Genomic DNA, 15,275 nt, shown 5'->3' on the forward strand with positions numbered 1-15,275 from the left:
AGAAGTTCATGAAGTCATGACTACTGAGGTCTATAGGAATACTCGGCTCCACAGAGCTGTGACTGTCAGCCTGGCTAAAGTGCTAAAGAGAAACCTGGGGTTGTTCTTATATTTCTCTGTTGATGAGTAATAGGTTGCTCTGGCATTACAGAGGGCCTTCTTATATGTTTTAAGACTATCTCGCATACGAAGCGGGATTCTTCCAGATTAGTCGAACGCCATATGCTTTCAAGCTTTCGTGATGTTTGCAGCTTTCGTGATGACATGTTTTATCGAACCTGAAAGTTGTCCTATCTGTTCTGGTGTTGTGTTTTGTTTTTATTACACATGTATGGAAGTATAGGAGATTTACTGAAATCAAATTGTTTTACTTCTGTGTAGTTTTTCAGTGTCGTGGCAGACCTGTTTTAAGGTCCGCTGTACTTAGTTGGTGCAGAAACGGGGCAGTATATCTCCTCTCTACATGTGGCTTTGAATGTTGTCCACTGTAACAGAGAGGAAGGAACAACTGACGTGTCGCCAGGATGACACGTCCCTCAGTCACAGAGTGGTCCAATCACATCGTCTCTTGGGTTCAATGTTTAGATTGAATGCGACTAGCAGCACGTTGTCCAACAAAATGCCTTCCTACCAGGATGAGTGTGTGCGTGCCTGGGACTCGGGTCAGGCTGATGGACAGCAGCTTCTTCGTTCTTCCCTCCAGATTCTGTGGGTGACGGTGCTGGCAGCAGCTTTGAGGCGTATCTGTTCTCAGATCGAGGTTCCTTGGTTTGGTCTGAACTGAGGAAAGCTTTGGCTGAGAACCGATATGAAATCAGTGCCCAGTGGATGATTCAACGGCAGATGGAGTTTGGCAGTTAAAAGAAGCTGGTTTTAGATCAGACCGCTCAGCTTGTATCCAAAGCGTACTGTAGATATATTTGACTGTGGCTATGTGGCAGTGTCCTGGTGTAAGAACGGTGATTACAACATGCTGTCTAAATGACGAAGGAGGCCTTGGCAGTCACCTGGGGTGCTGCAGAGCTCTCTGCTGACGTAGCTGCATCTTTCTCCTGCTGGCTGTCAGCAGCAGGCCGCAAGCTCGTCATTAATTTCCTCCCCACTATTAATTAGCCATGCGCTGAAGATGCTGGCTTAATTAGGCCGCTGGGCCCAGCGGTTTTCTCCCTCTCATTACAGTTATAACCAATTCCCATTGATCATTTAGGAAAACAAAGGAGGAAGTTCATCCTGGAGATACTGCTAGTTTTACTCGTCGGTTAGTAGACTGGAGTTTACCTGATGGAGCCTTGCGCCACTGATGTGTTAACATGTTGACGAGTCCCTATTCTTGGAGATCCAGTGCTGCTTTTCTATGTAAAACTTGAATTATAAGGCCAGGGGCGATCATTTCATGAATCAAAGTGTAGGTGCAACGCGCAGTCAAGTGCACTTTGCATATTGTGCAGAGGGAGTGGCACCTTTTGTGTTTTCATGGCTGGAGGCGCGTGCACACACACCCAGGGTGCACATGGAAATGAGGTGGGATTAAGAAAAAATCATTATATACATATACATCCATATATGTATATGTATATGTTTGCAGGGGTATGGCAGCAATTATTTCTTAGCTCTCCCCACCATGATGTACAGACATCAGGTAATGTCTGGACGAGCTTTGCCTAAGAGGAAACTAATATTCTTTGACAGGAGATGGAGAGTTGCAATCATAGCCCGGCACAAATATGTACCCAAGGCCAGAAACATTTCATTCTTGCTTCTGAACATTTGAACTATCCAGCAGCCGCCTCCGTTGTTTTCTGCTGTATTTTGGTATTTTATTTGGCATCGATAAAGGATGCATTGACAGCAAACATGCATCAATAATGTCCCAGCTGCCAAACCGGGAACACAAGAATGTTCATTTTGGACCTGTTTATGTCTGTGGAAGGTACAATATTACCATAATGAGCACAGTTGAAGAGCAGGCAGGTGGCTGTAGGTGAATGTCGGGGTGATGCTCACGATGAAGAGAATGAGTCCTCGCGGATCAGTTATGTGTGTTGCGTATTCTAGCTGTACACAGTCTGCACAAATGTGCCTCTTTAATCGACTGTAGCTCCAATTTGAGCTAATTTAACTGGAATGCAATTGTAATGCTCTCTGCATGCTGCTGTAGGACTGACTGCCCACATGTGGAGATGTTCTAACATGCATGAAATCTAACTTGTAATTTGTGTATCGTTATATTTAAAACACTCATTAAGCCCTCCACACTGAAGCGCTAGTCCTTAGTTTGTCTCTTTATGAGGGAAAACAAGAAAAGACTGTTCACTTGAAATGCTCTATACTGCATGTATGGAAATTGAATGAGTCTCTTTGGTCATAGACTGAAACATAAATATTCATGCATGCAAAGTTTACATAGTTGCTGGACAAATAGCTCACATTCACATTATGAATATCAATGAAGATTCATATATGCCTGTTAGGAGGAATCTGCAAACCTTTATGTTTGTTCGCTGTACTTTAAGTACAAAACAGCATATCTACATTTGTACCTAATTTTTAAAGGATGTTCCACTACTTGTTATTTATTATTATAGATCAGAAAAATAGAAGAATACTATTGATATCAAACGCTCAAAATGGTTTGATGAAATGGCAACTGCATTAGAACCAAATGGTTTTAACTTAAAAGAAATGCATCCAGATTGTATCATGAAATAGATCAGCCATCAAACAAACGGTAAATAACAAGTTCTTCAGGGAGCTCCTTTAAACAAAAGCAAAGGATTTGGGAACCATGATGCCTTTTATGAGCTCAGGTTAGCTGTGAATCAGCTCGAGGCTGTGACTGGCTAGAAGTCCTGCCAGGTAAAAGCCAGACAGATCGAAGGATTTCCCGCTCTTGTGTTTATTTATTAAAATATCATGGACTCCAACGACACCACACAACTATGACCTCAGACATTAAACCCAGGGTTCAATCAGCACTTACATATTTCAACAAAAGATACATATTTTAAGTTCCACAAAGGAATCTAGGATGGTTGTATTGGCTTATATTGTGCATCCAACCCCTGATGCTTTGGCACCATGTTTAAAAAACTTGGCACACAGCACTCCCAAATTACATCGGGGATGGAAAACATACCCACAGCTTGAAATGACAATCAGCTCCTTTTGTGCAACATCATCTTTGGCCTTTCATCAAGTTTGCATACACAGACAATGATAGTTCCGTACCTTAGCCAGCCTTGGAGAGGATCTATTCTGTCGTCTAGCATCAGGTGAAAGGTGCTAACATTAATTATTGCTCACATAGGCTCCTTAATGGGATTTGATTTGTACTTATGAGTCAACAGGGCTGTTATTGAATCTCAGTCGCTGAAGCAATTGTCCTCTGAACAACTTTCTCCTTTGACTTTTTTCCTGGAGCATCTGTATTGTTGTAAGCCTGAAGGATTTTTCTTCTCTTTAGTTCTGCATAATGTAGGAAGACGAATGTAAGCTCACAGAGGATGAAAGGGGTTCGTTGCAGAAGATTATTCAATTATAGTCTTCCCTGTGATAGAAATTGTAGCATTTGGAGGTACGGTTGTGGAAGAGGGGGCAACAGAAGTCCACGCGTAGACCTGGTGGTGATGTGTGTGTTTGCCCTGTGTATTTCTCTCAGAAGTGATTCCTTTGATTAGCCTTGAGCTCGTGGGTGGTAGTCCTCCGGGGAGCTCTTTAGTAATAATGACAAGGCCAAGATTTTAAAGTTAGCCAGTCAAAGACATAGTTAGTGGTTAAGCACCTACTCCGCCACCGAATGTCTTAAGGCCTTCAGATTTTCACACTTTCTGATAAATCAGGTGGTGCTGTTCCACACCAGGAGACTTCTAAAGAAGCACTCGCTGAAAATATTATTAACGCTGCAGATAATACTGTATTATGGCAGCCTTTTGTATGTGGTCCTCCCTTCCTCAATCTCGTGTTCTCTCTTTCGCTCTTCTCTCACTTGTGTCAAATTATGCCTTAGGATCTGGCTCTGGGGTATGGCCTACATAGAGGCTTGCAGAGCTGACTCTAAACTAGCTCCACGCTACATCTGATGGCAGGAAGTCAGCCAAAACTCATTGAAAGTCACTGGAACTTTACCCGAGGAGAATGTTTGAATGGAGGGATTTGCCCTGAATCTAGGAACTGACAAAATGAGTTTTTGTCTGAGATTAAACGGCTCCCTAGAAATGAAGAAGAGATTAATTATTTATAAAAAGAAAATGGGTTAACATTGGGCTGCAGTTTCAGTTTGACAGTTATTGCCAAATACCTGGAAAGTGTTGCTGCTGTACATATTCCAGGCCGCTAAAGTGTGCCATAACACAACATTTATAGTCAATAAACACCCACTATTTGTCAGAACAATCAGTACAAAGAATAGCCATTTGATATTGTACAGTTATGATCAACCACTCTATATACACATTTTAGATTAGAAGCAATACGAGTCATTGTGGTTCCACTCTTGTTAGGTAACAATAAGAGTTATAGTTATCTTTACCCTCAAGCATCGTCATCATTGACCAATTTCCGCGTGTGATCAAATGTATATACATGCGGATGCAACTGCTGTTGGTGAAGGTTGTGCTTGTTATTCACAGCAGGGCAGTAGCTGCACAAAGCCACTGGGTGTGGTCATCACATACTCCACAACATTCAAAGGCTTGGGATAAATCATTTTCCTTTCATATAATATATACCTGATGTGTTTGCGATGCTGTTATCTTAAAATGATATTTTAAAATAAAAGTCTTAGTTACAGATGCCTTTATGGTCTCACCACAAAATATTAGAGGAAAGCATTAACATTTACTCAATTCACACCTTTCAAGAAAATATAAAGTAAACCTGTTCTCGATCAATTGTGTTTTGATTATAAGGTTAAGCACAAGGAGCAGGTCCACTAGGGAATGCTGCAGTGAAGCTTGCTTGATTTAAAAAATACGACCTCTTCCTACTGGTTTTGGCATATGCTGTTAGCAAGTGGACACAATAAAAACCAGCAGCACTTTTCTAAACAATCATGGGATGAGCTTCTGTCCCGTACTGTCTGTCTGCATCTCATTAAAGTGTGGCCCAGTTCTTTTAAAACCCGGTTTGGAACACTTTTCTGTGTATTCTACGTATCCAGTCCATGACAGTGCGACTGAATGTACATGTTTTTTTCTTTCGCCACAGCTTCAGCACTGCCTACCAGTGTATCTACTACTCCCCAGAGCACACAGCTAAAGCTCAGGAGGTACTCAGCACCGTGAGCCTCCTCCAGCCCCTCATCACAGGCCTCGCGGACCGGCTCCTCCAGGCTGCCCAGGAGCACTCTTCCCCCGGACTGAGGGATGCACTCAAGAACCTTTCTGACAAGGTGAGGCAGCCCCCAAACCCTTCACCCACTCTCGCTCCCATTTTAACTATCTCTTTATTCCTCTTGTCCTAAAGCTGCTGCAACCAAACTATTTTATTCTCGGACACATCAACACACATTGTCAGGTAATACCTCAGCCTGAAAAGCCTTTTAGATTTAAGTTTAACTGTGGCACTACGTTAATTTAAACCCAAACACACCCAAAAACTACTTTCGGTTTCCAAGGCAAGGCCCGTTTATTTGTATTGCACATTTCGACAACAAAGCAATTTAAAGTGCTTCACATAAAATAATGAAAAGCATCAAAACATAATGCAAAAGTCAAGCCTATATCCATAGAGTTGCATTCAGCAGTGGATGCATTGGCCTAAATTGACTGACACTGTTTACCTTCTCACTGGAGTTATCCTACAAGAGAGCCTTAGTGCCAGTGCTTTGATGTGACTCTGTTTCATAAAAAACAACTGCAACATTTATATATTCTAGAAATAACTTCAGAATTTAAAATCCAGCAATTTGCTTCCCACTCTAAAAAGACAACCCTCAGGAAAACTCCATAAGTCATCATAAAAATGCCAAACTAACAAAAGTGAACAGCAGCATGAAGGTTTATGGAGTTGAGGCGTTTCTATCAGTATAATTAATGAATTACATCTGGTGCTGTCAGATTGCAATCTGTTGTGGGAGAGATTGTTTTTGCCACAGTGGAATAGAGCCGGCTTAATTGGTACATTCGCTCTGTCACCACTTCCTCTCATCCTTGATTAGACACGCACACGTTGGCCTAGTAAACCTCTGGCCTGGTCAGTACACGTGGGGCTGATCTGATTAAAATCTCAAGCTGTGTGTTGGTGTGTGGGTGTGTGGGTGGTGGGGGTTGAAACTGTGTTTCTGTCTCCGTGTCTAAAAGCTGATGTTCAAGTGACATCACTCTCTTCAAGCCTCATAGACTACAATCATGAATCACACGTTTAATATCCATATTTCCTCGTGCACATCTGGTTGTCTGTCACAAAAATCTGCTCTCTTGTTTTTTCGTTCACACACAATCATGCTTGATTCTGTGTGTTTTTCCTCATCACTTGTTCACACATGTACACACCTGAGCACACACAAGTAATGCCTTGCCTGTTTTATTCATATTGGCGAAAATCACAAACTTTCCCCAAAAGAAATGTGCTTTCTTGCTGAGAATGAGAATATCAATACCACTCTACCATATCTGCCGTTTAATATAAGTCTACAGCCAGCAGACGGTAAGCTTAGCTTAGCATAAAGTCTGGTGTAACAGATGTCCAAAGATAACAAAATGCACCTTACAGTACTATCTAACTCCTCATGAAAGCAAATAAACACATGTTGTAACTGTTCCTTTAACAAACTCTACAATAACTCTGCAATGTTTAGGTTTTTTCTTTAAGTTTAGTGTTTTCGTCCCTTTTAAAGCAAAAATAGCTAATATTACTTCAGCTGTGTGACAGCTTGTCTTCGTTTAAAAAAGGAAAACATGACAATCAGCATTCACAACTTTTGGACATTTTATAAACAAAACGTTGATTGAATAATCAACAAAGTAATTGACAGATTAATCAATAACGAAAATACCCCCCCCCCCCCAAATAAATAAATCCGTACTCACACTTAGACAAATATCTCAACTCCTTCTGACATACAAATAAATAAAGGCAGGTGCATTTGCGAGTGTGTCACTGCGGTGCGTGTGAAGTTTCTTCAATAAAGACAGTGAGTCACATCTTCAGAGAATCTGAGATGGTTATGGGAAGATGAGACGCCTCCAGAAAACATCAGGGGGATGAAATAATAGTTTTTTACAAAGTACTCGTTGCATCTGACTTTTTCCTCCTTGCTTCACACCACCTGACTCGAGGCCGAATGAAATGACACTTCTCCACTTCACAGCGGGGACGGCAAATGTACTGTTGCTTCTCCATATATGGTGATAATTCTGTGTTGTGCACCGACAGATATGCTAGAGAGGTTCATGTCATTTATGTTCGCTTTCTCTCATTCCAGGCTTCCTGATTGTTTTCACCTGTCATCACACCTGTCTCCTATGCTCATCAGTGTCAGCCCCGCCCCTGATTGGTCCCACCTGTGTCTTGTTACCATGTGCTTAAATTCCCCTGTCTCCCAGTGTTCCTTGTCAGTTCGTCTGGTCTTTTGCCATGATCAGGTCGGGTTATGTTATGCTCTTGAAAAGTTTTTGATCCCTCACTACGTGAGCGCTTTCATTTTGTTCACTGCAGAACCGAAAAATAAAGTACTTACAAATACTTTATCTCTGTCTCCCGGGTCGTGCAATTGGGTCCTACTTCCTAAGTGTCTGAGGTCGTAACAGAACGAACTGACCATTGACCAGGGTGTGTTAATAGACTCAGGGGCTGACGAAAGCCTTATAGACTGGGGCCTAGTCAAACAGCTAAAGATAAAAACTGTCCCGCTATCTCATCCTGTTAGTGCCAGTGCCTTAGACGGCCGCTTGTTGTTCACAGTTACCCATTGCACTGAGCCCATACGGATTACTATAAATAAGGACCATACCGAGAGCATGCAATTTCATATTTTTGAGTCGAATCAGTACCCGATTATTTTGGGGTTTCCTTGGCTGAAGATCCACAATCCTCACATAGACTGGCCTTCAGGGAAAGTTAAGGAATGGGGAGAGGATTGTAAGGGCAGGTGTAAACTTTCGCAACCTGTTAATGCACCAACAGACTCTAGTAGGATCATTATAGATCACCCTGACTATCCTGATCTACAGAAGGTACCTTCCTGTTACCATGATTTAAAAGAAGCTTTTAACAAGTCTAAAGCCTTGTCGCTACCTCCTCACCGAGATTTTGACTGTCCCATTGATCTCGTACCGGGAGCCCCCATTCCCAAGGGAGACTTTACTCGATTTCGAGACCTGAGAGAACAGCAATGGATGAATACATCTCCTCTTCACTCAAATCAGGGATTATCCGTCCTTCATCGTCTCCAGCGGGAGCGGGATTGTTGTAGCTGGGAAAGAAAGACGGGTCTCTGAGACCTTGCATAGACTACAGTCCACTAAATGACATTACGGTGAAGAACCGCTATCCTCTGCCACTCATGTCATCTGCTTTTGAACTGCTTCAAACGGCCAAGATATTCACCAAGTTGGATTTAAGAAATGCATATCACTTGGTTAGAATAAAACAAGGGATGAGTGGAAGACTGGATTCAACACTCAGAATGGTCACTATGAGTACTTGGTAATGCCTTTTGGACTGTGCAATGCACCGGCTGTTTTCAAGCTTTTGTGAATGAGGTTTTGGGAATTCTTGAATATTTCAGTGTTTGTGTATCTGGATGACATACTGATTTTCTCCCCAGACGCTAAATCTCACGTTAACCATGTCCGCCAAGTTTTGCAGAAACTACTGGATAATCAGCTATATGTCAAGGCAGAGAAGTGCGAGTTCCACACAGAAGAGGTGTCTTTCTTAGGATACATAGTCTCACCTAATCATATCCAAATGGATCCTGCGAAAGTCAGTGCAGTATCCCAGTGGCCCACACCAGACTCCAGGAAAAAGGTTCAGCAGTTCCTAGGATTTGCTAACTTCTATAGGAAGTTTATTAGCATTTCAGTTCTGTTGCTGCTCCTCTGCATGTTCTGACTTCTCTTCAAGTGGACCCTAGGCGGATCTTGCTTTCAAACTTCTCAGAGATAGATTCACATCAGCTCCCATACTCACCATTCCAGATCCCCAGCGCCAGTTTATGGTCGAGGTGGATGCTTCCAATGAGGGAATTGGAGGAGTACTGTCTCAACGTTCTGCAGAAGACAACAAGATGCATCCATGTGCTTACCTGTCGCGGAAGTTGACAACGGCGAGCGGAATTATATGTGGGAAACAAGGAATTGTTAGCTGTAAAGCTGCCCTCGAGGAATGGAGACACTGGCTAGAGGGTGCAGCAACCGTTTTTAGTCTGGACAGATCACAAGAATCTAGAATATATAAGAAAGGCTAAGCGTCTCAACTCCCGTCAGGCCAGGTGGACACTTTTCTTTAGTAGATTCAACTTCACACTCTTTTTCCCGGGTCTCAGAATCAAAACCCGATGCTTTGTCTCGTCTTTACGATCCCGAACCACTTGCGGTAGAGCCCAAGACCATCCTTCCACTTAACCGGGTGATCGGAGCTTTTTGCTGGCAAAGTGAGTCAGGCGTTAAAGAGGCAAATGTCATGAATCCAGCGCCTAGCGAGTGTCCCAACAATCTGCTGTTTGTTCCTGAGGCTCTTCACTCCAAGGTCATCCACTGGGCTCACTCATCTGTGCTTCGTGCCATCCGGGAGTAGCAAGAACAATGTTCAGGATTCAACAACGTTTCTGGTGGCCATCCATGAAGAAAAATGTGGCCGAGTATGTGCGCTTGTCGGTGGTGTGCGTGTAATAAGACCTCATCTCAAGTTAAGATGGGCTTGCTCCAGCCGCTGCCGATTCCCCATCGTCCTTGGTCACACATTTCGATGGATTTTGTGACAGGATTTCCCTCATCCAGAGGCAAGACTACGGTTCTAACAGTGGTTGATCGATTTTCAAAGATGGCTCACTTCATCCCATTGACCAAGCTTCCCTCTGCCAAAGTCACCGCAGAGGTCATGATGAATCACGTGTTCAGGATCCATGGATTCCCTAATGACATTGTTTCTGACAGGGGTCCACAATTCATTTCCGCCTTCTGGAAAGAGTTTTGTCGACTCATAGGTGCCACCGTCAGCCTGTCATCAGGATATCACCCTCAGTCAAATGGACAGTCGGGCGTCTGAACCAAGAACTAGAGACTCAGACCACCTGGGTGACCACCTCACATGGGTCGAGGTTGCCCACAATACCCTTCCTCTGGCCAGGTCTCTCTCCATTCCATTGTGTCAATGGTTTCCAGCCTCCACTTTTCCCTAACAACGAGGAAGAGGTGAGGTTCCATCGGCACATGCCATGATCAGGCGTTGTCGCAGAGTTTGGGCTGGTGCTCGCAGTCTCTTCTCCAGTTCAGCTCGGATGAAGGCTTTTGGGGACGTTCATCCGGGGTCGCCCTCCTACAGTCCAGGCCAAAGGTTTGGCTCTCTACCAAAGACTTACCACTCCATGTCGCCTCAAAGAAACTGGCTCCGAGATTTGTGGGTCCGTTTCCAGTGTCCAGAGTCATCAACCCCCTTGAGTGCCCCAGCAACGTTTTAGTGTTATCAAGATCAAGTGAGGTGTGAGAGTCAAGCCCCTCCACCGCCCAAGTTCTTTGAAGGGGTCCGTAAGCTACTGGAGGTCCGTAATAGGGAGGGCAAGCAATTCCTGGTAGACTGGAAGGGTTACGGTCCTGAGGCTAGAAGCTGGATAGCTGCTTCATTTATCGTAGACAAGACTCTTATCCACGACTTTTACAATCAGCCTGGGCCATCAGGAGTTGGCCCTAGAGGGTACTGTTGTGCACCGACAGATATGCTAGAGAGGTTCATGTCATTTATGTTCGCTTTCTCTCATTCCAGGCTTCCTGATTGTTTTCACCTGTCATCACACCTGTCTCCTATGCTCATCAGTGTCAGCCCCGCCCCTGATTGGTCCCACCTGTGTCTTGTTACCATGTGCTTAAATTCCCCTGTCTCCCAGTGTTCCTTGTCAGTTCGTCTGGTCTTTTGCCATGATCAGGTCGGGTTATGTTATGCTCTTGAAAAGTTTTTGATCCTCACTACGTGAGCGCTTTCATTTTGTTCACTGCAGAACCGAAAAATAAAGTACTTACAAATACTTTATCTCTGTCTCCCGGGTCGTGCAATTGGGTCCTACTTCCTAAGTGTCTGAGGTCGTAACATTCTGTTGATGATGATAATAATAACTTCACTCTGATGACACACACAGGGAAAAGCACATCTCCTCTCCCTCCAGCTGTGTCCGAGGACACGTTTTATGTCTCCATCTTTACAGTTACCCGGGAGAAGCTGTGATCCGACAAGAGAGAAGAGAGTTAGGAGCAGATTGCTCATCTACGCACGATTATGTGAGATTATAGGTGTTTGGAAGTCAAATACGCAATTGTGAATAAGCCAAGTGCTGTTGGAGTCCGCCCAGCTCGCTCCATCAAGCCTCTCTTAACTTCTCTCAGCTACATCGAGTGAAAAAAGCTGACAAACCATCCGAAACCATTCAGGGCAAATAGATTTCTTCAGTTTTCTTCTTTTTTTGATGAGACGTAACTTATTTTTCCGCAGTATCGGTCCACAGAGGCAATTTCTTACTCGCACAACTGCTCAGTCAAGATCAAATCAGCAGATACAGATAAAACAGACGAGCAACAGAATTTGTCCTGAGGGACTTTGAGCGCTTCAGATCTCTAAAACAGGTAGGTGTGGAAGAGCTACACGAAGGAGTAGTTTTTTTGTGCAGGGAGGAGCAAAGTTGCTTTGGTTTAGTCTTGGTATGAGAATGACGCTGCAATGCGTTCCTCCTTTCCCCGGAGGAGTGCACCTCTGATATTCTATTCTGAACACAGTACCTATATGCATCCTGGTGTACAGTGTATCATTAAAATGTTTTCTGCACTTCGCTGTAGATCCTGATCTTAGATGAGGTACTGGTAGAATATTTAGGAATGTGATTGAATGAGGGTTGGTTATAATGTAACCGCGAAAATAAGAACATTTTAAAAATGTAAAGTTACTCAGTCATAGTCAAATATATGGCTTCTTTGACCGCGTGGTTAAGCAATGCAAATAAGATCCAGATTCTTTTAAATTCAGTGTTCGCTCATCTTAGGAACGAAAATGAATAATACATGGTTTTATAGATTGCAAATTAACATTGAGGTCAGATAAGCAGAGTTCCATTTGTGAATTTGTGAATTTACATTTTGAATCCCCAGTTTCTGTTATCTGTTTTGATTACGCAATCAAGTGTAGCTAATTCCTTCACGTTTTTCTTTCACATTTTATTATTTTTTAAATGATGTTTACTTCTTTATGTACGATCGTGTGCATCGCAGAAGAGCATTTCAGCACAAGTGCTTGTTCTCAGATAATTACACACACAGTCTTATCCATACATAACTTACAGTAATGGAACTCTTTTGGATCCAAGCAAGGCAATTAAAATGGATATGAATCGGATACAATGGTGTTTTAAGTGGAGTCATCATTTGATCTCTCCGCTCAAACATTCATCAAATGGCTCATTTTATGTGGATACGTCTTTATCTGTTTTACATCAATCTACATTATATATTCTTTAATGACTGACATATGCTATAGCTGCACTTTTTGAGGAACAAAGATACAACGCAAGTCAGCAGTTAATTCTCATTTAAAGCTTTAATGTGTCCGATTTTTGAAAAGTGTTTGGAACGGCAGCTTCAGTGAGGAAGTTGACCATAGACTCCACCGCCGTGAAGCCCCATGAATATAGGAGATAAATCATGACCCCACTGAGCCATTTTTATCAACATTGAGTTTAATTATAACACCACATCTAATTGGTAGATCTATAATTGTACCCAATTCATATAGAAAACATGCTTAGCACTATTTAAATTTTTTTTAAATTATTTCCAGGACATTGTAATCATAAGTTATAGCACTATTCATCCTTATGAAAACATCCACATGTCATAGGCTGAGATAACAGTCCGATCAGCAACAGACTGAACCGACTGCTGAATACAGAGGCAGAATCTCAATATGATTAGAGCAAATCAAAACTGTTTTACTTTATTCCTTTTTCTTATGTTAGACTGGATAGTTGGATGAGTAATGGATCATTACGCAAGTGACACAATCGGAGAAGTGAAAGTCGTTTCTTTGGTAATATGCTGACGGGTCATGCAGCCGTTTGGAAAGGAGTCACAAGTTGACGTTGCTTCATTTTCGCGAGTCACCAGCAGAAAAGGTTTGGAATCACTTCCTTTTGACTTCCACACAAAGTGTCTCTCGTACCGGCCAGGGAGGGGTTATTGTCCTCAGTTGTCACATCAATGAGGGAGGATGGAATATGACTCGAAAACGACCACTGCATACCTACCGGTACTTGGCCGGTTAAATTGCCCACAGAATCCCCACACTGGTGGTGGAAATGGCCGTGAAGCAAAAGGGCACTAAATAGGTTTGGGCCAGCGCTGGGGAGGGCGCAGGAAGAGGGTGTTTGTGAGGCAAATATATACACTGCACTGACCTCACCGGTTCCTTTTCATGGAGAGCTTGGCTCGTGTTTTGTTTGATTGCATTTTGCTGTGCTAATAAAATTGCTTATTGCGGTGCTAACCCAATTACTCTTGAGAGCCCTTATCATTTTTCACGCAGTGGCGACAGCGAGCGAGAGGCTCCTTGGTACTGGGATCATCATCATCAACTTACAGTCGCTGGTGAATTTTAGATCAAAGGAGGTGTTCTCCTCAGAGAAGCAGGCTGGAGGAGGAGTAATTGAATTGTTTGTTGTTTGTTGCTGTTTTTGTCCATCTTTTTACTCTTTTTACTCTTTTTACTGGCTATACTAGCCCATTGCACAGACTGTACTATTTATATCACTTTGCACACTGTAGTATCTGTATAATATCTGTATACACCCTACTCCCTGTGAACATGTTCTCCCTATGTGTATTGTTTTTCTACTGTGATTTGTGTATGTATGTTTGTGAGTTAAGTTAAGTGTATAAGCTACTAGATGACCTAAATTTCCCTCGGGATTAATAAAGTATCCATCTATCTATCTATTGTTGCTCACCGGCTGCGCTACCGTAATGGAGCCGGGCTGCTGGATGGTGAAAGAGTGTTCATTTTCCTTGTTTCTCTTCCCTTCCAATAGTTGCACACTTCCAAGATTACTTTAATCTGTATTTTCTTACCCCCCCCCCCGCAAATGTGACAATCTCTTCCCACTTACTCTGTCTCTTTTGCTTTTTCAGCGCTAACATTTTAATTTGTTGTGCTTCCTCACAACATTCACTATCTGTCTTTTTCCCAATCGGTCTTTCTCCCTCTCTTTCCTACAGACCGAACAATTTGTTCACACACTTAAGGATGAATTGGTCAAGAGTGCACTACTGGCACTGCATGCAGCGCGGCCCGGATACGTCTCCAAGAACCAGCAGCAGAACCCGGTGCAGGGAGGCCAACATCAAGGCCACATCCTCCAGGGCAGTGACCAGACTCCGAGCCCAGTCCAGGGACTTCCAGGTCACAGTCCGGCCACATCGATCACTGACGGCACAGCGCGGTGTAATCATGTGGAAGGATTACAAAGCACGACTAGAGGCGAAGGCGTGCCGCTGAAACACCAAGACTCCATACCGCACCATAATGAGTACGACGAGGAGGAATGGGTGAGGGTGACTACATTTCTCAGTCATTAAGAAGAGTTTTACTTGTTTTTTAGAACAATGAAACAAACTGTCATGTTTACTACTGGCCTCGTGGTCGGGCAGACACGGGGAGATACACTATCATTATCACTGTGTGTCTAATCATGACAGATAAACCATTTTTTAGACAAATAACTTCAATTGCTTGCGAAAAAATTCTATGAAAAAGAATATTTCTTTTTAATGAGTTTTCTCAAAGGAGTTTCCTCATTTTATTGTAATAAAGTCAGTGCAGAACAAGCCATGCTGCTTCTTTTCAATGAAGTGTGTTCGATGTGTGCGTGTGAGGATGGAATCTGCCTCGCTGACAGCGGGAGTTTGACATGATTGCTGCACACCAATGTCTAATTATCGCTCAAAATATTCCTCACCATTTTATCATGTTCAAACTATATATTTTAAACACGAGAGACAAAAATACACAACACCATTTACAAAACACATATACAGACAATTAGATTATCATATTTATACACGCACACATAAAAGTGAAAG

At 42.9% G+C, this 15,275-nt stretch overlaps 1 protein-coding gene across 7 annotated transcripts in view; it reads left to right on the plus strand.

Moving 5' to 3' along the window:
* Window positions 1-15,275, plus strand: part of inpp4b (inositol polyphosphate-4-phosphatase type II B) — a 125,543-nt gene that overhangs the window by 91,622 nt on the left and 18,646 nt on the right. For 5 of the 7 annotated variants that reach the window (XM_056408678.1, XM_056408680.1, XM_056408681.1 and 2 more), the window contains 3 exons: window positions 5,206-5,389; window positions 5,464-5,514; window positions 14,412-14,741. In XM_056408678.1, the coding sequence (XP_056264653.1) occupies window positions 5,206-5,389; window positions 5,464-5,514; window positions 14,412-14,741 (565 nt within the window). The remainder of the gene's footprint in view (window positions 1-5,205; window positions 5,390-5,463; window positions 5,515-14,411; window positions 14,742-15,275) is intronic. The other 2 variants (XM_056408679.1, XM_056408684.1) reach the window with 1 other exon arrangement.

The sequence above is a fragment of the Pseudoliparis swirei genome, chromosome 24, assembly GCF_029220125.1.
Source record: "Pseudoliparis swirei isolate HS2019 ecotype Mariana Trench chromosome 24, NWPU_hadal_v1, whole genome shotgun sequence".
NCBI classification, from domain to species: Eukaryota; Metazoa; Chordata; class Actinopteri; order Perciformes; family Liparidae; genus Pseudoliparis; species Pseudoliparis swirei.